The following is a 22,993-nucleotide window of genomic DNA, read 5'->3' as shown; positions in this document are numbered from 1 at the left end:
TAAAAAAGTGTCAAAGGTTCCAGCATATATATATATATATATTAAACAGCACAACTGTTTCAAACATTGACAACAACTGAGTATGAAATCAGCATATTAGATTTCTGAAGGATCGCATGACACTGAAAACTAGAGAAATAATGATGCTGATTATTTAGCTTTGCATCACAGAAATGAATATTTTAAATTATATTAAAAAAGAAAACATTAATGTTATATTGTTCACAATATCACTTTATTTTTCTATTTTTATCACATAAAGGCAGACTTAAGCATAACAGACATTTAACCATTACTCCGCTTCGCGTCGTGACCGCATCACCACCTCGGGTGTGCATTATTTTCTAGGAATTCTACGGCCCGTCGTCAATTATTCCTTACATAAAGATGTTCAGGGGATTTAAACCTCTTGTCACTTTGAGGAAAACGGCAATTTCTTCTCAGAATGAGTTTGCAAATGATGTTTGAGGTCGCTTTGATATGTGAAACTCTCCTCACACTGAAGACACTTGTAAGGTCTCTCTCCTGTGTGGATTCTCATGTGAACCTTTAGGTTTCCTTTAACCGTGAATCTCTTTCCACACTGAGGGCAGGTGAAGGGCTTTTCTCCAGTGTGAACTCTCATGTGATTCTCAAGGTTTGCTTTGCATCTAAAACTCTTTCCACAGTGATTGCACATTAAAGGTTTTTCTCCGATGTGAATTTTAACATGATCCTCAAGGTGATTCATGTCTGTGAAACTCCTTTCACACTGATGACATTTAAAACTGTTCTCTCTTGAATGAAGCCTCATGTGATTATTAAGGTTAACGTTATTTCCGAAACACTTTCCACACTGACTGCATGTGAACGGTTTTTCTCCAGTGTGACTATTTATGTGATTCTTAAGGTTTCCTTTAACCGTGAAACTCTTTCCACACTGATCACATGTGTAAGGCTTCTCTCCAGTGTGAATTCTCATGTGAATCTTGAGTTTTCCTTTTTGATTCCAGGTTTTTCCACACAGTTTGCAGACGAAAGGCTTCTCTCCAGTGTGAATCCTCATATGATTAGAAAGGGTTGCTTTATGAGAGAAACTCTTTCCACACTGACCACATTCAAACGGCTTCTCTCCAGTGTGAACTCTCAAGTGACTCTTAAAATCCTCTGTTCTTAGGAAGCTCTTCCCACAATATTGGCAGGAGTAAGGCTTCTCTCCAGTGTGAATTTTCATGTGGACTTTAAGGTTTCCGTTTTTACTAAAACTCTTTCCACAATGTTGGCAGAAGAAGTGACTTGTAGTTCCAGTCTTCTGAGCTCTTTTTTGAGAGGACATTTTTTCAGTCAGTGAAAAACTAAAAGATTTTTCTCCAGTTATGAAATCATGATGTTTTATATCGTTCTCTTCCATTTCATTCAGATCTTGACTCTCCACTTTCACTGTCACAATGTCTAAGGCGAAAAGACAAATACGTGTTAAGCCCAGTTTAATAGCATAGCACTTGGAATCCGTTATAGAGCAGAATTATTTTTTAACACTATTATAACACTTTAAAAAAATGACACAAGCAAAAATGATAATGATTGTGCAAAAATATCATCTTAAGGTAGCTTCTAATATTACATTTCAAAATAACTCTTAATACAGAAGTTGTGTGTGGTATTATCTAAATTAATAGATAATAATAATTAATTCTCCTTGTATGTATTATTTAGCTGTAAGTAAAAAACAATGCTAACTCACTGGATCGTATACGAGCTAGTCTCAGTCTGTCTGAAAATATCATCTTGCTAAAGATTTATTGAGAGTTTGTTCCTCAAGTTTACATTGTGGGTCTTAATATGAAGAAGATCCCACACATGTGCTGCTGCTACGTGAAGAAGAGGAGAAACACTCATCCTAGATCAACTTCTGATGATACAACTGTGGTGGACGGAAGATCATAACAGATGTTTTCTTTTTATTTACATTTATTATGCATTATTATAAACTTACTGGCCATGTTATCTGCTCTTTAAAGCTCTTTACATCAAGAATTAATGTATACAGCATGCAGTAACTATAGTAAGCTGCTTCTGCTGAATAATGCTTCAAATAACTAGCAGACTGATGTTTTTAAAGCTCTGAATATTGTAATATCCAAGTTTTAATATTACACAAATAAAATGTTTAATTACTACAAAAAATATTAATTTCTATTATTTTTTGTAGAACTGGACGTTTTAATAATGATCAAATGAGTGAGTTCAGCTTTGAGAATGAAAACCAACCTGTTTGTTCCTCAGTATCTTCATGTTTGACTCTGAATGTTTCTTCAATCTTCATGTCTTCACTCTCCTCTTTAATAAACGCCATCTTGATAATTGTGTCACGTGGATCTCAGTTGATTTACCAGGAGTTTTCCTCTGTTTCAACACTTTGTCCTGTTTAAGTTCAGGATAATAATGAAAAAATAAACTGAAATGAATAAGGACACAGAAGATTCCTATTTGCATTAAGTTTAACTTGGTCTTTACTGAAACAGCATGCTACATTTTAAGTATTACAGGTTCATAAAAAATCATTACCCATGATGATGATGATGATTATTATTATTATTATTATAATTATTATGTTATTTTCGTTGCATTTACACAGTTTTGTGCAGCAGTGTGTCATCAGCGTGTGGTGATTCGAAACAGTGAATCATTTTGTGAATCAATTGATTCAGTTGACTCGGAATTTCCAAAAGATCCGTTTCTCCATCTCTACTCGCCAGTGACTGAATTCGTGTTCATGATAAACTGATTCACGATATAGGGAGCGAAATGAGACGCGCTGTTTCTGTTACTGATGTGCCGGAGTGCTTTATTCACGCAAAATAACCTTAATTAATGTCACTAGATAAATAATGACAGACTTACACAGGGTAATAATTCATTCCACAGTTTTATATATAATTCTCTAAACGAGTCGTTTTGATTTAAACACTTTAAAGGTTTAAAAACACTCACCTTTTTTCAGCCGAATCACAGGAGCGCAGTGCAGCCTTATGACGTCTTCACCAGGTCAAAATAAAAGTCCTGTTCGTTAGAGTATAGAATTTATTATTAAAAGTCTTATTTTTAAATGCAAAATCTGTATATTTGGTTCATAATATTTATTTGGTTCAAGTGAATTTCATTAAAGGTCTATAAAACTGTAAAGGATGTGGATTAAAAAAAGTTGATTTTGACTGTCTGTCTGAATGGAAATCTTTAAGTAAAATGGTATATATATATATATATATATATATATATATATATATATATATATATATATATGTTCCTGCGGATCAATACCTGAGTTAAATGTGAATGCAGTGACTGAAGGTAAGACTTTCCCTTATCTCTGTGATAATGAGTGTTATTATGCTGATTGCATTAGAGTCACTGAAAATCTGGGGAAATTCCTGTAACTACTGTACATTTACAACCTTAATGTACTGTTTTATTCCAACAGCAAACAAGGAAATGATTTAGTAATATTAAATATTACTTTTGTGTGTTATATGTATTAAAATATATTGCAATACTTGAAAAAATATGTGTAATATGTAAATCATAAAACTAAACAAATGAAAAAATATGGTGTAAATATCTCTAAACTGAAGAAACATAGTTTAGCAAAAATGGAGACATATGGTGCATTTGAAACCCCATACAACAAAGTTTCATGTGAACACCTGACAACTGGACAACATTTTGTGTTATGAATGTGTTTATTTATTCAGGCATGTCATAGAAAATTACTACAGTAACGCAACATTTAAGACATGTCAGAATTACCTGGAATACTTGTAATTTAACACATATTAGATTTTGCTGACATTTTCTAGATAATTTAATACATTGATGAAAGACTATTTGTAGCAAAGTTTGATTATTTATTACTTTCCCATTTCAAGATTCATAAAATGCAGCAGTAAACCAACAATAAAGTCATGTCTGTAATGTATGGATGTCTGTTGTTGGTTTGGTAGTCGTCACATCCACTGCTGCTCTGAGCTCTGGATCAGCTGCTGTCCGTGGTGCTGAACACCATTACAAGTTAAATCAAGAATCAAGTCAAGACCATTTAGCTTCAGTTCTGTGAGTTTATTATGCTTTATAAACCAGTGAACTGTCATATTTTTAAGGAAATGTGTGCTCTTCATTATTTTCTATGTTGATATGTTTGCTTTTTTAACAAATAATGTATAACAACTCTATACATTAGAAATATGGTTTATAGAAGATGTAAACAGTGATTGACAACTATTAATCTGAAGGGCAGGGTCGGGTGGGGTTGCTACAAACCATTAATGTTTATTTGACTGGAGAGAATACAACCTTGCACCTCTTTTGCAATGTCTGTTTCGCACTTTCCACCAAACACAACACACTACACCACACTCAGCTTTTAGGGCACTATAGTGCCTCCCCCTGCACTCACCCATCACCACAGCCCTGCAGGGGGGCCCTAGAATTTACGCCCTGTCCCTAGTGCTTCCTTGTGGAAAGAAAAACATGTACTAGAGTGCAAGTGTCCTGAGAAACTGAGTTTAAGAGAGAAACTGAGACCTAAAGCCTCATTGCTCACAGAGTCCAAAATGTTTGTCTGAAATTGCTTGTTAAAATATAAATACAATCAGGTTAAATTTTTTGGCATTTTTGCATCCTTAGCAAGAATTTTGATAGGAAAGGATGATGAATACGAAAAAAAAGAAAAAAGAAACGCATCAAAAAATTTTTGATTAAGTGTAAAATGAATCTGCAGCAAGAGTCATTCAGAAGCTTCAACTGAAGATCAAGGATTCCGAACATTCTATTTATGTTAATGACTCTGTCATTGTGACATCATACTGCGTATCTGAATCTGGCAGTGTGTTCTTTGTGAGCAGTAAGTAAGTAAACAAATTGAACTCATTATATTGCCCCCCTGCAGGACTGGTGTAGTGTGTTGTGTTTGGTGGGGGGGGGGGGGGTGACACAGTGTTTAACAAACGAGGTACAGGGTTGTATTCTCTCCGGTTAAATGAGTGTTAACAGTTTATAGCGACCCCACACAACCCTAACTTTTAGATTAATTGTTATTCATCACTAGTAACACCTGCTATTAACCTTATTTACATCATATCTGTAGAAGAAAAAGTGTAGACAAGGTGCGTCCTATATTGCTTCCTATTATCATGAATCAGTTCTTAAACACGAATTCAGTCACTGGCAAAGTAGCAATGGAGAAACTAATCTTTCAGTATCTCGAGTCAATGGAATCAATCTGTCTTTGTCAGGTGACGGTACACTCCCGGATATCACCGCCATTTGTAAGGTATGAAAGCCGAGCTGTTCTGTAGTTTCAAAATGGTATGTTGTTGTTGTGTTAAAGTCTGTGATAATATATTACACAATAGAAAAAGTTAAAAACTCACTATGAAGAAAGATATTAAGGTCTCCTACTTGAAAAAACACTAGACAACATGCAGCGGAAATAACCAAAAGGTGTCGGATGGCCTGGAGCTGAACTAAATCCAACGTATTAGGTCTTCTTGTTTTGTCAGTATTTACAGTTGTGAGGCTGAAGGTGTAACGGAGGCGGAGAGAGTTGGATCCAAATGCAAGGCTTTATTATGATGATCGTAGACAGGCAAACAGGGTAGAAAACACCAGCAGACAACAACAGCGAAGACAATCCAAGATGCGTAATCCAACAAAACAGGGTCAAATCCAGGTGGGCAGTCCAAAGGAAACAATGAAATGAAAACAAAGAACTAGAAAGCTAAGGCTAAGACCGGGAAAAACAAAAACAGAACTATGGCTAGGGAAAACAACAAGGAGACTAGGAAAACCTGAGAGCAAGGGAAAACGCTTGGTAATGTCCGCAACAGCAAATCAATACTTCGCAGTGTGTGTGTGTGTGTTGAGCTTGCTTTTATGGAAGTAACCAGCGAAGCAGCAGAGGGAGCAGCAACAGTCAGTGAGGGGCAAGGCTCCCTCTGCTGGTCTGGTGTAACATAGCCCCCCCCCCAAAGAGCGGCTTCCAGACGGAGGAGCCCTCCAGGGCGGAGCAGCCCTCAGGGGCGGAGCAGTAGGCTTAGCGACCCTCCGGGGCAGAGCAGTAGGCGTAGAAGCCCTCCAGGGCGGAGCTGGAGGCGGAGCAGTCCTCCGAGGCGGAGCAAGAGGCTTAGGAGCCCTCCAGGGCAGAGCAGCCCTCCGGGGCGGAACAGGAGGCGCAGGAGCCTCCGGGGCGGAACGGGAGGCGCAGGTGCCCTCCATGGCGAAACGGGAGGCGCAGGAGCCCTCCAGGGCGGGACAGGAGGCGCAGGAGCCCTCCAGGGCGGAACAGGGGGCCACATCATGGACTGGGACCTGGGGAGAGCAGAGACAGAGGAGGCAGACAGAGCAAGGAGAGAAGTAGAGAGTTCGTAGGAGCATGCTGCCTCCATAGCCGTGACTGGGCAGACAGGAACTTCAGGAACGGCTGTCGTGGTTGTGACAGTGACAACAGGGAGCCTAGGCAATTCCCAGAGCAGGGAATATTGGCGGAGCAGGCAGAGCAAGGAGTCTAGGCGGAGCAGGCAGAGCAGGGAATCTTGGCGGCGCAGGTAGAGCAAGGAGTCTTGGCGGAGCAGGCAGAGCAGGGAGCCTTGGCGGAGCAGGCAGAGCAAGGAGTCCCGCTATGAACGCCGCCTCGAGGAGAGGCATTGGCGCAGCGGGTTGTTTGGCTGGCAAGGCTTCATGAGCACAGTGTGCAGCCCACACACTAAAATTGGCAATTGCCATCACCGGTAATGCGGTGATAGGTGGGAGGCCCATTGGGTCTGAGGGCGTGTGGCTTGGGAGTGTTGGCTCTGCGTGGCTTGGGAGCGTTGGCTCTGCGTGGCTTGGGAGCGTTGGCTCTGCGTAGCTTGGCAGTGAAGGAGAAGCTGTGACCTGACTTGGCTCTGAGGGAACAGCTGTGACTTGACTTGGCGTGACAGGAGCAGCTGTGACTTGACTTAGCTCGGAGGGAAGGGCTGTGACTTGATTAGGCTTGGAGGGAACGGCTTTGCCTTGGCTTGGCTCGGAGGGAACGGCCGTGACTTGACTGGACGTTGAAGAAGCGGCTGTGACTTGGCTTGGCTCTGAGGAATTAGCTGTTTGACTTGACTCAGGAAGAGCTGCTTGACTTGACTCAGGGAGTGCTGCTTTACTTGACTCAGGAAGAGCTGCTTGACTTGACTCAGGGTGAGCTGCTTGACTTGACTCAGGGTGTGCTGCTTGACTTGACTCAGGGAGTGCTGCTTGACTTGACTCAGAAACCTCAGCTGAAACGTGACTTGACTTGACAGGAACAGCAACTGTAACTTGACTTGACCTGACAGGAACAGCAGCTGTAATGTGACTTGACTTGACAGGAACAGCAGCAATAAAGTGACTTGACTTGGCAGGAACAGCAGCAGTAACTTGACTTGACTTGGCAGGAACAGCAGCTGTAACTTGACTTGACTGAGGAACCGCATCTGAAGGGACAGCCATGATAGGTGCAGACTCTGGAGCAGAAGACATGACGTGAGCGGGCTCTGGCTTGGCAGACGTGACATTGGCAGTAGCTGGCTTGGCTGACATGGCTTTAGCAGACGCTGGCTTGGCTGGCGTGGTGTTAGCAGATGCTGGCTTGACTGACGTGGCTTTGGCTGACATGGAGTTAGCAGGCGCTGGCTGTAAGAGACGGACTGTTCGTACTGACAGCAGTCAACTCCAAACTGGATATTAGTCTCTGATAGGCCATGGAAGGGTGAGGGTCTGATGCTGCAGCCACCATTTTGACGACAGACTCAGGTATGGCGGCCATCTTGCGTGCAGGCTCAGGCGTGGCGGCCATCTTGGGTGCAGGCTCGGATGTGGCGGCCATCTTAGCAGCGGGCTCTGGCATGGCGACCATCTTTGCAGCAGGCTCTGGCGTGGCGGCCATCTTTGCAGCAGGCTCTGGCGTGGCGGCCATCTTGCGAGAGGACTTGGGCGTGGGAGCCATTTTGGGCAGTGGTTCTGGAGAGACAGCCATCTTGTGAGAAGACTTGGGCGTGGCGGTAGCCATCTTGAGTGCAGACTCTGGAGTGGTGGCAGCCATCTTGTGAGCAGGCTCAGGAAAGGCGGCCATCTTATGAACGGGTTTAGGAGGGACAGCCATCTGGTGAACAGGCTTGGGGATGGCGGCCATCTTGTGAACGGGCCTTGGGGTAGCAGCCATCTTGCGAGAGAACTTGGGCGTGGTAGACCTCTTGTGAGCTGGGTCCAATAGGGCGGCCATCTTGAACGCAGACTCAGGAAGAATAGTCATCCTGTGAGCAGGTTCTGGAAAGGCAGCCATCTTGTGAACAGGTTCAGGAATGACAGCTATCTTATTAACAGGCTTTGAGATGGTGGCCATCTTGTGCTGTAGCTCTAGGCTGGCAGATATCTTGTGCTGTATACCCACAGTGAACGGAGATCCACAATACAATAACACAAAGTCAATAAATTGTGCGAGGGTCCAACTAGGGTCCTCATCGGGTAAATTCAAACTGATGTCAGTGTCCAACCCGCTCCAAAAACATTCCTTCAACATCGATTCATCACAAGGTGCCAGGTGACTGTACGTAATAAATTCCTCAACATAACATTCGATGGGACGGCCATCTTGAAAAATGGAGCAGAGTAAACTTACGGGGTTGGACAAACTTCCTGCTGAATCCATTCTTGGAGGGTAGTTCTGCTGGTGGGAAAAGCCGCTGGATCCGGGTGTGGCGAAGTATTCTGTAACGGAGGCGGAGAGAGTTGAGTTGAGTTGAGTTTTTTTGAAAACTGAATATTGCAGTATTCATTACCAAAAGATCTCCCCAAAATATGAAATAAATATTATTTAACTAAAATATAGAACATTTAACTAAAATATATATGATCAAAACAAATTATACTGTTACGTTTATGTCTGTTTTTGTTCATTGGTTTCACCCATTGTCTTCCCCTGTCGATCTGTGTGTAATGGTTTAACCCTCATCACCGTCATCTGTTTCACCTATGTGTAATCATCAGTTTGCTTTATAAGTCAGTCTCTGTTTTCAGTTCCCTGTCGGTCGTTGTACTCGTGTGTGGATGTTTCTGTGTTCCTGCCTGTTCCTGCTTATTCATCGGAAGATTATATTAAATATTAGTGTTTATTGTATCTCTCGTCTCGTCAGTCCTGCACGTACCATAACAAATACCTGAGAGGGTTAAATAAAAGAAAAACATATTAATGTTGCCTCTCCATCACTCTCAATAAAATGATACTGTAAATTTCATTGATTTAATAATCACTGCATAATATGCTGTAAAGTTTACCAAAAAGTACTGCAATGACCTGTATAGTAAAGCTGTCGACTATCCTACTTGAACTCATTCAAATGTGTTGACAGTGCTGTTTTGTTTGGAAGTATTGTGAGCTCCATGAACCACATGACCTGGCGAGATCAAAGAAGCATCCCTGCGTCCCAATGTTCATACTATCCATCCTAAATAGTATATGAAATTACAATAAGTGTGTCCCAAAGCATAGTGTGCTGAAAAGAGTTTGCCAAAAGTCCCTGGATGGTCTACTATTTCAGGTTGATTTTTGAAGTGTGGATCCGTGCGCACTCTAATGGTCCAGAACTACAAACATTAATAAAACGAATATCAAAGGTTGAACTCTCTCATCTTTGGCCTGCCTATTAAGATAATTGATAAACTTTTAAATGCTTGTGTCCTCAATTATTCCAAGAAATTCTCTCACATCACTCACCTTTTACATAAACTACACTGGCTGCCTATTATCTGTCATATTTAATATAAAATACTGCTCATCACATTCAAAGGCAATTACAGTCTTGCTCCTGTGTAAATCTCAGTTCCCCTTCAGTCGAATCACTTCGACGTTACATATGGGAATCGCCTGAGAGACCAATCATCTCTGAGCCTTATTGAAAAGGCCAATGAAAATTGGCGAGTGGACTGCGTGTCAAGCCACTCCCCCGTACATACGGGTATAAAGATGGCGACGCGCACACTCATTCAGATTTTTTCGCTTCAGAGTCTCGTCTCATGAGCTTAAGATTAAAGAAAAGTTCCTGCTGCTCTTCCCCGCTGACGTGCTGCCGATCAGAACATCGGTCTCTAAAAAGAGCTTTGCAGCCGTTAGCGGGATCCTGCGGGCGGCCATTTTCACGGCTTCAAGAAGCCTTCCTGCGCTCCAGTGAGTGTGCCCCAGCGCACAGCGTTCTTTTCAGAATGTCGTTCTGGCCGTGCGCTTCTGGGTGTGGCAGTTTCCTCACCTCCTCAGACGGACATGAACGCTGCGTCACATGTCTGGGCCGAGCACATGCTGAGGCAGCGTTCACGGATGGTTCGTGCGTTCATTGCGAACGCATGACCATGGTCACGTTGAAGTCCCGGCGCTCGTTCGCGAGGCGGCTCCCCTTGTCGTCCCGCGGCAGGCCGTTGGACCGTTCATGTTTTTCGGCCGCCGTGGCGAGACACGAGGGGGACTTACAAGTTACGGTGCAGAACGTGCCGCCGGCTTCCAAAAGAGCCCTGCGGCCTTCCCCACCCCAGCGTGATCCCGTAGAGTTCCCGGAGCAGTACGCTTTCCCAGCTAACCCCGGGCTGAGCGTCTCCTTTGGGTCTCCTCAGGAGGAGGAGATGTCTGTCGCTGCGTCAGAGGGAGAGTCGGATGGCGAGGGGGACATTCCGGCGGCGCAGCCCCCCCCCCGCGGCTGCTGCTCCGCCTGATGTGGACCCCGAGCTGTCGGCTATGACAGCTCCCTGATGCGGGCACCCCAGAGGTGAAGAGACTGGCTCTTCGGGGGACGATAACATCTGTTCCCCCGCTCCCGGTGGAGGGCCCGGAGCCGCTGTCTGCACAACATCCGTCGCTGACCTGGTACCCACAAATTCACAGAAAGAGCTAGTTTTCTCACCTCTGGGGCCTCGGCCCCGTGTTCCCTTCCTGAGCAGCACTTACACTCCTCAGGGACGGACTCGGAGCCGGATTTCGCCAACGTGGGAACCTGGGAAGAAGGTAGGCGCTGCTTATCGCAGTCAAACATGTCCCCAAGGTATTTCCCCTTCTGGGACCAGCCCCCTTCCCGTTCCCCCCCCAGGCTGCCCCACCGCGGTCACGTCGGTCAACGTTCCCTTGATACCCCTTGCGACGCGGCTGGGAGCCTGGCTTCAGCTTCCCAGCCCCTCGCGGTGGTTGATTCGGACGGTACGTCTCGGCTATGCGATTCAGTTAGCAAGGCGCCCGCCCAGGTACAGGGGCGTGCTTCCCACTACTGTCTGTTCGGACATGCATGCCGCTGTGCTTCGGGCGGAGGTTGCAGTCCTACTGGCGAAGGATGTAATCGAGCCTGTCCCTCCAGCCGAGATGAGGTCAGGGTTTTACAGTCCCTACTTCATCGTGCCCAAAAAGAGCGGTGGGTTAAGACCCATCCTGGATCTGAGAGTCCTGAATCGGTCCCTTCGCAGGCTGCCGTTCAAGATGCTCACGACGAAGCGCATGTTAACGTGCATTCGTCCTCAGGATTGGTTTGCAGCCATCGACCTGAAGGACGCGTACTTCCATGTCTCGATTCTTCCTCGACACAGACCCTTTCTTCGGTTTGCCTTCGAGGGTCGAGCATATCAGTACAAGGTGCTCCCATTTGGCCTGTCCCTCTCTCCCCGCATTTTCACCAAAGTTGCGGAAGCCGCCCTGTCCCCTCTTTGGCTGACAGGTCTGCGTATCCTCAACCATCTCGACGACTGGCTTCTCATAGCTCACTCGCGAGAACTGCTATGCGAACAGAGGGACCTGGTGCTCCGGCACCTCAGCCATCTGGGCCTTCAGGTCAACCGAGAGAAGAGCAAACTCTGCCCAGTGCAGAGGATCTCTTTTCTCGGTGTGGAGCTGGACTCGGGCAACATGACAGCTTGCCTCACCAACGAGCGGGCTCAGTCAGTGCTGAACTGCCTGGAGTTATTCAGACACGAAACAGCGGTTCCTCTCAAAACTTTTCAGAGGCTCCTGGGGCATATGGCAGCTGCAGCCGCGGTGACGCCGCTGGGCTTGCTTCATATGAGACCGCTTCAGCGCTGGCTTCACGATCGAGTCCCAAGACGGGCATGGCACCGTGGCACGCTTCGGATTGGCGTTTACCCGGAGTGTCGCCGCCTGTTCAGCCCGTGGTCAGACCCTGTTTTCCTTCGGGCAGGAGTGCCCCTTGGACAGGTGTCCAGGCATACTGTGGTTTACACGGATGCCTCCGCCACGGGTTGGGGTGCTGTGTGCAACGGGCAATCAGCGTCAGGGTCCTGAACGGGACCCCGCCTGCAGTGGCATATCAATTGCCTCGAGTTGTTGGCTGTGCTTCTGGCCCTGCGTCGCTTCTGACCGATGTTGCGTCAGAAGCACGTGCTTGTTCGTACCGACAGCACAGCGACGGTGGCTTATATCAACCATCAAGGCGGTCTTCGATCCCGTCGCATGTCACAACTTGCCCGCCGTCTGCTCCTCTGGAGTCATACGTGGCTGAAATCGCTACGTGCCATTCACATACCAGGGGAACTCAACCGTGCAGCCGACCAGCTCTCACGGCAGTCCACCCTCCCTGGAGAATGGCGACTCCACCCCGAGACTGTGCAGCTGATTTGGAGCCATTTCGGGGAGGCTCAGATAGATCTGTTTGCCTCCCCCGAATCCTCCCACTGCCAGCTGTTCTACTCCCTCTCCGAGGCTCCCCTCGGCAGGGGCGCGCTGGCACACAGCTGGCCTCTGGGGCCCAGGTACGCCTTTCCCCCAGTGAGCCTCCTTGCACAGACCCTGTGCAAGCTCAGGGAGGACGAGGAGCAAATCCTCCTGGTGGCCCCATACTGGCCCACCCGGACTTGGTTTCCAGATCTCGTTTCCCTCGCGGCAGCCCCTCCCTGGAAGATCCCCTTGAGGAAGGACCTTCTTTCTCAGGGGATGGGCACAATTTGGCACCCGCGCCCCGACCTGTGGAACCTACACGTTTGGCTCCTGGACGGGACGCGGCAGACATCACCGGCCTCTCTCAGGCTGTAATTAATACCATTACTCAGTCCAGGGCCCCCTCTACGAGGCAGGCCTATGCACTGAGGTGGGGTCTGTTCGTTGACTGGTGTTCCTCTCGAGGAGAGGACCCCCAGAGATGCACAATTGCAGTAGTGCTTCCTTCCTGCGAGAGAAGTTGGAGCGCAGGCTGTCCCCTTCGACTCTCAAAGTGTATGTGGCTGCTATTTCAGCCTACCACGATGCAGTGGATGGAACATCCCTTGGGAAGCACCAACTGGTCGTGAGGTTCCTTCGGGGTACCAGGAGAATTAATCCTCCCAGACCGCACCCCGTACCCTCTTGGGATCTCTCCGTCGCCCTCCGGGGCCTGCGGAACGTCCCCTTTGAGCCACTCGCATCAGCCAAGCTAAAGTTCCTGTCCCTTAAGACAGCGCTACTGACTGCGTTGGCCTCCATCAAGAGGGTAGGGGACCTACAAGCCTTCTCTGTCAACGAAACGTGCCTGGAGTTCGGGCCCGGCGATTCTCACGTGATCCTGAGACCCCGGCCCGGTTATGTGCCCAAGGTTCCCACCACGCCTTTCCGCGATCAGGTGGTGAACCTGCAAGCTCTGCCCCCGGAGGAGGCAGACCCAGCTTCTGCGTCACTGTGTCCAGTCCGCGCTTTACGCCTCTACGTAGACCGTACTCGGCACTTTAGACTCACCGAGCAACTCTTTGTCTGCTTCGGAGGTCAGCAGAAAGGGAATGCTGTCTCCAAACAGAGGTTGGCTCATTGGGTGGTAGAAGCCATCTCCCTGTCTTACTTATATCAGGGAGAGCCATGCCCCTTAGGTATCCGAGCCCACTCCACCAGGAGTGTTGCTTCGTCCTATGCGTTGGCTCATGGCGCCTCACTAGCCTCACATCTGTAGAGCTTCCGGCTGGGTGACACCTAATACCTTCGCCAGGTTCTACGACCTTCGCGTAGAGGCCTTATCCTCCCGTGTCTTAACATAGACTTCAGGTGAACGGGAGGACGGCTGGTGTCGGCTTGCTGCGCCATTCCCACGGGATCCGTGCGCTATTCCCAGCATGTTCTCTCCGGTGAACCCTGGGTCCTCCATGCCCCGCAGTCAGGCCTAGATGCGGAGTAGCTCCTGACTGTGCTCCTGCCTGGGTCTCCTTCGCCCCGCAGGTTGTGGCAATATGTCTCAGTAATTCCAGCGGCCAGTCAGAAGGCCGCTGTTTCCCTCGTGTATCCCTAGAAATTATGGATATATTGAATTTTATTTATTTCCACATGTTAAGATTTCATGTGCTCCGCCCCCCCAACCCCTGCTTCAGTACAACTGGCATCCCTGCGGGGTCCCTTATTTGGCCCCCAGGGCGTTGGGAAGGTTACTTTACAATGTCCATCTGCTGGCACGTCCGCCTGTCGGCACGTGGGTTGTGTGTAACGCGGTGTCAGGGTCGTGGCCTGTTCCATGGGTCTGTTCCCATATGTAACGTCGAAGTGATTCGACTGAAGGGGAACGTCAAGGTTACGTAGGTAACCCTCGTTCCCTGAAGGAGGGAACCGAGACGTTACATGCCCTGCCACGACCCTGACGTCGCGCTGACGCCGGCTCGATTCGGCTCTTCAGCGAAAAAACCTGAATGAGTGTGCGCGTGTCGCCATCTTTTATACCCGTATGTACGGGGGAGTGGCTTGACACGCAGTCAACTCGCCAATTTTCATTGGCCTTTTCAATAAGGCTCAGAGATGATAGGTCTCTCAGGCGATTCCCATATGTAACGTCTCCGTTTCCTCCTTCAGGGAACGAGGGTTACCTATGTAACCTAGACGTTCTCCATTGTCCCTACAGCCCAGCTTGCAAACTCAGTTTCTTTGGATGACTATTTGAGCCCAGTGTTTAGATTCAGACAGTGTTTTCTGCTCACACACAACATCCCTCACATCCATAAAAATATAAAACTAACTTCAAAACATTTTTCTGTTGCAGAGGTTTCAGATTTAGGATGTGTTATAGAGCAGATTATGTGACTGAGGCAGCATTATTGTATAATTATTTGAGTTTTGGTGATGACCAAAGGTCTTATGAGTTTTTAATCTCATTTTGAATCATCCCTTTAAATGCATTTATCCCTAATTTGGACTAGCCATTTGCCCACAATGTTTCCTGCCTTCAGCTCTAGCTCTAGCAGCCAGTAAGCCTAGTGTGGAGAATGAATCCATTTTTTTTTAAATACTTGTTTTAATGTATAATTAACAGGAAAATGAATGAAGGCTAACTGCTTAGGATTGTTTATTATAGCAAATTAATTTGAAAGAAAACAGTATGTATATCTACTGTACATACAGGCTACTGGAAGCACAACAAAGAATGAAATGTGCAGATTTTAAAAAAGATCTGCGCAAAACTAGAATAATATTTTCATGCTTTTCCTGATCATAAATTTAAAGTTGCCTGGTATTTTCAGGATTCCAAAGTCCATAAACTTATCCAAATATTACAACATTAAAATGAAATTAACTAAACAATAAGCTAAAATACACATACAATCATTGGGAATTTTGTTCAGTTGATGTCAATTCATTTATAATCTTCCAGTTACATTGTTGCTTTTCCCAGCAAGGTAAATGTTTGACTAATATTTTGATTCAGAGAAATCAACACATGGAATTGAGTGACATACTCTTCATAGTCACAATTTGAGGGAATCTACTGTAATCACTCAATGTTTGAAACTACAGTAAAGCAAATGGTCGGGTATGGCCTCAGAAGTACAAAAACAAACAAAAAAAGCCTTATAGTGAATCAAAAAGATATGAAGGATGCATGAAGGTGATCAGATGTAATCCACATTCAGCTCCGGTGCGAACATAGTCTTGATTTCACACAGCTTTTTTTTCTCAATACACTCTTGAACAAAGAACACAGACAAAGTCTCTTATTTGCATGATTGTTCTGTAAGTGAGATGAAAAACAATGTTTTAGTACTTTGACTACAATTGAATGTATTTCAAAATGAATGTGTAGATGATTGTAGAAATTGCTCCTTTTTCTAAACCTCTTCTTGCATTGAAGAAAACGGCAGTTTCTTTCCAGAATGAGTTTGCAAATGACATATCAGGCTGCTTTGACGTGTGAAACCCTTCTCACACTGCAGACACTTGTACGGTTTCTCTCCAGTGTGAACTGTCATGTGAACCTTAAGGTTTCCTTTACGTGTGAAACTCTTTCCACACTGTTCACAGGTGAAAGGTTTCTCCCCAGTGTGAGTGCTCAAGTGAATCTTAAGGCTTGCTTTATATGTGAAACTCTTTCCACACTGAGGGCAGGTAAAATGCTTCTCTCCAGTGTGAATTTTCATGTGAGTCTTAAGAACTCCACTTCGTGTGAAACTCTTCCCACACTGTTTGCAGGAGTAAGGTCTCTCTCCAGTATGATTTCTCATGTGGATATTAAGATAATATTTCAGAGTAAAACTCTTTCCACATTGATCACATTGGAATCGATTCTCTTCAGAGTGACTTCTCATGTGAATCTTAAGTTTTCCATTACATGTGAAACTCCTTCCACACAGTTTACAGATGAAAGGCTTCTCTCCAGTGTGAACTCTCATGTGGACAGTAAAGTAATGTTTATGTATAAAACTCTTCCCACAAAGTTTGCAGATGAAAGGCTTCTCTCCAGTGTGAACTCTCATGTGGACAGTAAGGTTTTTTTTCCATGTAAAACTCTTTCCACACTGAGAGCATATTAACCGCTTCTTTTCAATGTGAATTTTCATGTGACTCTTAAGATCTCCATTTCGTGAGAAACTCTTCCCACACTGTTGGCAGCTGTAAGGTCTCTCTCCAGTGTGAATTCTCATGTTAGAATTAAGGTTTGAAGTTTGTGTTTTTTTATTTATTTCTAGTAATGAAGTCTTTTTATTCTGTGAGCAACTAACTGATTTTGGTTCAGTTTTGAAATCATGTTTCTCATTTTGATCTTTCTCTTCTGTTTCATTGAGTTCTTGACTCTCCTCTTTCAGAGTCATCAGGTCTGAGGTGAAATAAGAAAAATGTAAGTTAACAACAGTTTAATGCCACAAAGCAACAGACATCAAAACAATTAGACTAGTGCTGTCAAATAATTAAAAACTAACTATTTGACAATAAACAATTTCACATTAAATCTCCAAATTAAACAATGTAAGTGGAATGTAAAACAACATATAAACAAAATATGTGGCTTATTGGCATCTTTTCACCAAGTAGCCTATTGTTAATGAAGATCAGTCTCATACAAATACTGCTACTGATCTGTCTCTATTAAATGCATTTCCTTCTAATTTTAGCCATTAATTATAGCCATAATTAAAAACTATTATTTGTAACACAACTACCATATAATTATAAATAAAAACACTAGCTCCTTAAGAAAAAACACACAAAATCTGCCATTTATCTTCACACTACGGAATTTAAAAGCATGATTTCAATTAAGAAATATTTTCTAATTAAACCCAGAGTTATGATGAGTGATTTTTGGTTTGTATTTTATTGTTTGGCTAAAGAGTTGGAGAGTAAAAAAGTACATGTTACATCATTTCATATTTAAAATACAAAATGAGTAACTATTACGGTAAACTATAACAGAACATGTTACTTGTTTCTGATGCAGAAAAATCAGTTGATGCATTCATGACGTCTAGACTGGACTATTGTAATGCACTACTAGGTGGCTGTCTTGCATCTTCAATTAACAACACTGTAAAAAAATTTCAATTTCTGACAAATAAATATTGACTCAATTAATTGCTTCCCAATAATTCTCCCCAAACAAAATAATGCATTGTAGTAATTTTAGTTGAAGGTCTGAAGTTAAAATGAAAAATTTAAATTGGCCAAACATATTAAATTGTGCTCAGCCAATCTACCAAGAAGAAGTGAAAAATCTGTTTTAGCCGAACAAGCATTGCAGCAGAAAAGGCGAGTACGCATGCGCCTGAGAGAAACCGTTGGTGGAGTGAATTCAAATTCCTGTGCGCGGGAGAACAAGAGAGCGGAGACGATGCTGAGGGGCGACAGAACATTATTTACAGACGGATTTTCTATCCTTAAAGTTATGGTAAGTACTGAGCTTTCTATTTATTAAGTCATGAATCACGTACATTACATTGTATTTTTCCGAATAACTGTGAATTCACGCTTTTACTGGTGTCATGTTGGCGTTTATAACCTAATTTAGAACATACAGATCACTGGGTTGGGGTGTGCGACGTATATCGTCTTTGATAATGTTGTTTTAACAATGTGGGCTTTGACATTATTCTGTATATCGCAAAAACCAAATAAAACACGCCTGACAGAGTGCACTGCACGAATGCGTTGACGTTATGTGATGAAGATTAAGTTAGACTGAGGAAGCGCGTTTACAGTGCGTTTTGTCACTGCATAATTAAGTCTATTAAAATGCATGTAGATTGAGCACGTATGATATGGGGAGGGGGAGAAAATATATTTAAGTAATTTCATAATCAGTATCACGCGAAGAGTGCCACGTTTTCCGCCAAAAACTTGCATGATTACAAATTTGATATTGATTTTATACAACAGTTCAATAAACAAGAAGTTAATGTTAAAGGACTCAATAATGCCTGTTTTTACTTTATTTCGCCGACAAAAATCTTTCCAAACACTGCCAGGGCACTGATTTACGTCTCTGCGAAATGACAGTGTTTCGTTTCTTGAATGAATCAACCGTTTAAATGATTCGGTTCAATCGCAATGACTCATTAACATGGACTTACTGACACCTACTGGCGGTTTTAATTTCACATTTAACATAATTCCAAATATTTATGTTTAAAATATCAAAATATTATTTTGCATGTGTAACTGGAGGTTATGCATTCATGTCCCTCTGAGTTGAATTAAACGTGTGTAAAAACATCTCGTTGTCACTTCAGATGCTACAGAAGTCCATAAGATACAAGCATGATAACACACTCAAGACATCGTCTAATGATCATTTTTAATAATATCCCAGAAAAGCTTAAGATATCATTTGTATCAATACTACACACCCCTATCTCATAGTGACCCAAAGTTACTATTTATTAAACTAAATTATTTTTATCTCACTGCATAATGATTATATACAATTTTTGAGACACAAGGAATTTGTTTCTGCTATAACTTTTTTTTTGTGTGTGTAACCCACCATTGCCAGGTCTGAGCTCAAGAGGCACCATTTGGTATAGAAAAGGAACCATTACGAATTTCACAGTGAGTATTTATCTCTTAGATGTAATTTGTGAGGAGTTGCTTTATTGAGAGCTGCCATGAGACATGGCTCGGATGTAGACTGCTAATTCTAATGTAGACTTAGTATTGACATTGCTATTTTATACTTTTTTTTGCAGAATACCAAGCCATTGGAGAACCACACAACTGCAATGAAAATGGAACTTCTTGAAATGGTAAGCAGTGGCAGTTGCACTTCAACGGCCATGTCAAGTGTGCTGAATGTTTGGTCAACTGGAACTGGGAACACTTCCCATAACACCTGATGTACTTGTTGCATTGTAAGAAGAATGGCATCTACACTAATATTAGTCCGTTTTGTTCTGAGGTCACAGTAGCCGCCAGTCTGACAACCTCTACAGCCCTGAATGTCAGCGGAGACCACATCAACTAGATGAGCCCCGGAGACGGATCATCAGTAAAGATCTCCTCACCTAGACGGCCATTCGCGCAAGACCACGGGAACCAGATGAGACCTTTGCAAATCCGACTTTGCTGCAACAAGGAACTTTGGCACTATTGACATTATTGTCTTAATTAATACTGTAAAGTTGCTTTGACACAACCCGTATTGTTAAAAGCCCTGAATAAATAAATGCGACCATTGATTGAATGTCTCCGTTGTCCTGGAAGAGGAGGTGGAGCTTGACAACTTAGGAAATGCATTTATTGTACTCTTTGTATTAGTTTATGTACTCATCCTGAGTACAACAAGGACTTAAAGGGATAGTTAACCCAAAAATTTAAATTCTGTCAATAATTATAACTAACGCTGATGTCATTCCAAACCTGTAAAACCTTTATCTTCAGGAAACAAATTAAGATATTTTTGATGAAATTTGTTTGATGAAATTTTTAATGAAACGACATGAGGGTAATTAATGACAGAATTTTACTCTATTACTATAAACACTGGTTGAAGTAACCTCCCCATTACTTAAATTTGATGGTGTTTTTGACATTTTAATATATGAATGTATTTCATGTTTAATGTTTAAGTAGTTAAGATGCAGTTTCATGAGCTCAGAGTACCTTATGTGAGAATGGTAACATTCAGTGGCAATACACTAAAGATTTGTTGAAGTAACCTCAGGTAAGTTATAACATTTTATGAAGTTTATGACATTTTTTGCATGTTTGTGAATGTATTAATGTATAAGGTGCAATTCATCAGCTTTGTGTATCTTATGAGAATTAAAATGCATGATTTTGTGATGTATACTGTATAGAAAATTTACTGTGTATTTATAATTTTACAGTATTTTCACATTATGTTGGAGATTTAATAAAAAAAAAATGATTAAAATGTGGCAGTGTATCATCATTTAATATTTTTTTTTCTTTTCTTTTGGGACAACAGGGAATAAACAATTCAGTAAGGTTGCTTTAGCGATATACATTTACCAATATACATTTTTGAATTAGGTATAACAAAAAATGTATGCTGCCACAATTTAAAATATTTAATTGGGCCAATAACATAGTTTGGTAGACTTATTTGTTTTTCAAGTGGCTCAATATATTATTTCTCATTGAGCCAATGTTAACAGACTGTTGCCACAATTGATAAAATTCAATTAGCAGAAAATCCAATTGGACCAATTGAAAAGTTTAGATGTGATCAGTCACTAAAAAATTTTGAGTTTGGGGGGTCTGAAATTTTTTACAGTGAAGCTACAAGCTGGTGTTTCTGAAATATGACTATTTATTGCTTGTTGTAATGAAAATTCAGTGCTATTTATGTTTTAATATCACACTTTTGATGATAGCAGGAAAAATCACTTACAGTTAATCAGAAGTAGATACTGTGTTTAATGTTACACAAAATGTTTTTTTGTTTTTTTTTTCCCTGTAGAGCTGGACATTTTAATAAGGATCAAATGAGTGAGTCCAGCTTCGAGAATGAAAACTAACCTGTTTGTTCCTCAGTGTCTTCATGTTTGATGAATGTTTCTTCAATCTTCATATCTTCACTCTCCTCTTTAATAAATGCCATCTTTATAATAGTGTGTCACGTGTCAGTCGCTTCACCAGGAGTTTTTCTGTGTGTTTGAACACTTTGTCCTGTTTAAGATGAGAATAATTAATAGAAAGAAAAATCAATGCAAACTAAATCTCTATCTGCTTGTCAATCAGCTCCTAGTTCATTAGTCAGTGCACTAGTAAGACATTCAGAGTTAATAGACATTTATAAAATGTATAAAATATATACAAATTACACAAAAGGTTCATATTTTGATTACAATTTTAAGCTATTTTGATTTATATTTGGTATTTAATTATTTGTACATCATATCTAATATATTACACTTTCATGAAATCATTCTCGGTTGTGATTCCACTCGTTTGTGTTTGTTGTTGTCGTTTGTAGTCCGCGTGTCGCTGAATCGAATCACTGAATCATTTTACAAATGATTTGATTCAAATGATTCGGATTCTCAGTTTCTCTCATCACTTCTTATCACACGATTGATTCATGATATAAAGAGCGAACTGAGACACACTCTCTGTTACTAAAGGCTAACGCTAAGTATCTAAATCACTAAATAAAACATTGCAACGTTACATTTAACAATATTGCATTTATTTTACATAGCTTGAAAAAAAGCTTTAATTGATGTAACCGTTTGCATTATATAAAAACACAAAACTACAAACCTTGTTTAGATGAATCACATGAGGAGCGCTGCGCGTCTTAAAGACGTCACATCATCAGAGCAAAATAAAAGTCCCATTCGTTCACTGCTCTCTAGAATCAAAAAACACATCATAGAAATGTTGATTATGTAATATAATTTCGTACCCATATGATCATGCTTTTCCAAAGTTATTAACATTGTAAATCTAGGAATACTTTTGTCTATTTATTTATTTATTTTTTCATTTAATGTACATTTAAAACACTATACTTTCTGTTTTTATACATTTCCATTAAATTCACATTAAAACAAGTTAATGCTGCGTAACTGTTACAAAGAGGGTGTGATGGCAAATTTGATCTATCACTCTTTTGACGATTGTAATCAATCTCTTGCTTTTTTGTTTGTTTTTGTATTTATTCCTCTTTTGGACAGTCATTGAAACACTGTCAGGGATTTTATTTTTCTTTTGCTGTTGGGGCAAATGAGGACACAAAAACATATTTGTGGCAGTTTCCATTTACCACTATAGAAGTTTTAAAAACTACGACTATTTAATTTTCTGAGAACTCCATAAATGTAAAAAATTATCTATACACAAAGTCCCATTATAAAAAAAGTTCATGTAAATTTCTGCATACATTTTCGATAAAGAAAGACAGACAAGAGAGACGCATGAGTAAAAAGCCATGTGGTATTCTACAATTTTTTTTTCATATAAAAACAGCTGAAATTATATCATGTTAATTAGTAACACAGCGATATCAGCCTTTTATCTCACTTGAGACAGCTCCGTTCTTGTGATGGGCTGGTTATACCAGCATTTCCCTACTCCAGTCCTCAGCCCACCGCATATTTTGTATCTGGAGTTGGGAAACACTGGGTTATACAATAAGTTACTTGGATGTAATCTTCAGGTGTTTTGTAGAGAGAGAGTCTGTGGACTCTGTTACTGGGAGATTGAGTGGAGTGGGATGTTTGTTGTGGAGATATCAGTCTCATATAAGAGCATCAGCAGGAAAGGAGAGGATTAATGAATGTGTGTTTG

At 42.4% G+C, this 22,993-nt stretch overlaps 1 protein-coding gene across 1 annotated transcript; it reads right to left on the bottom strand.

Annotated features, from left to right (window-relative positions):
- Positions 1–233: 233 nt before the first annotated feature.
- On the bottom strand, positions 234–22,947 carry LOC141333355 (uncharacterized). The gene is given in 6 exon segments (XM_073838339.1): positions 234–1,135; positions 16,222–16,878; positions 17,011–17,060; positions 21,221–21,320; positions 21,323–21,370; positions 22,846–22,947. Coding segments are annotated over 6 exon segments (1,680 nt in total). The 3' UTR covers positions 234–412.
- Between the last annotated feature and the right edge of the window lie 46 nt (positions 22,948–22,993).

Source organism: Garra rufa, chromosome 4 (genome assembly GCF_049309525.1).
Source record: "Garra rufa chromosome 4, GarRuf1.0, whole genome shotgun sequence".
NCBI lineage: Eukaryota > Metazoa > Chordata > Actinopteri > Cypriniformes > Cyprinidae > Garra > Garra rufa.
Note: the sequence above shows the minus strand (reverse complement) of the source record. Positions and strands in the feature narration are given on the sequence as shown.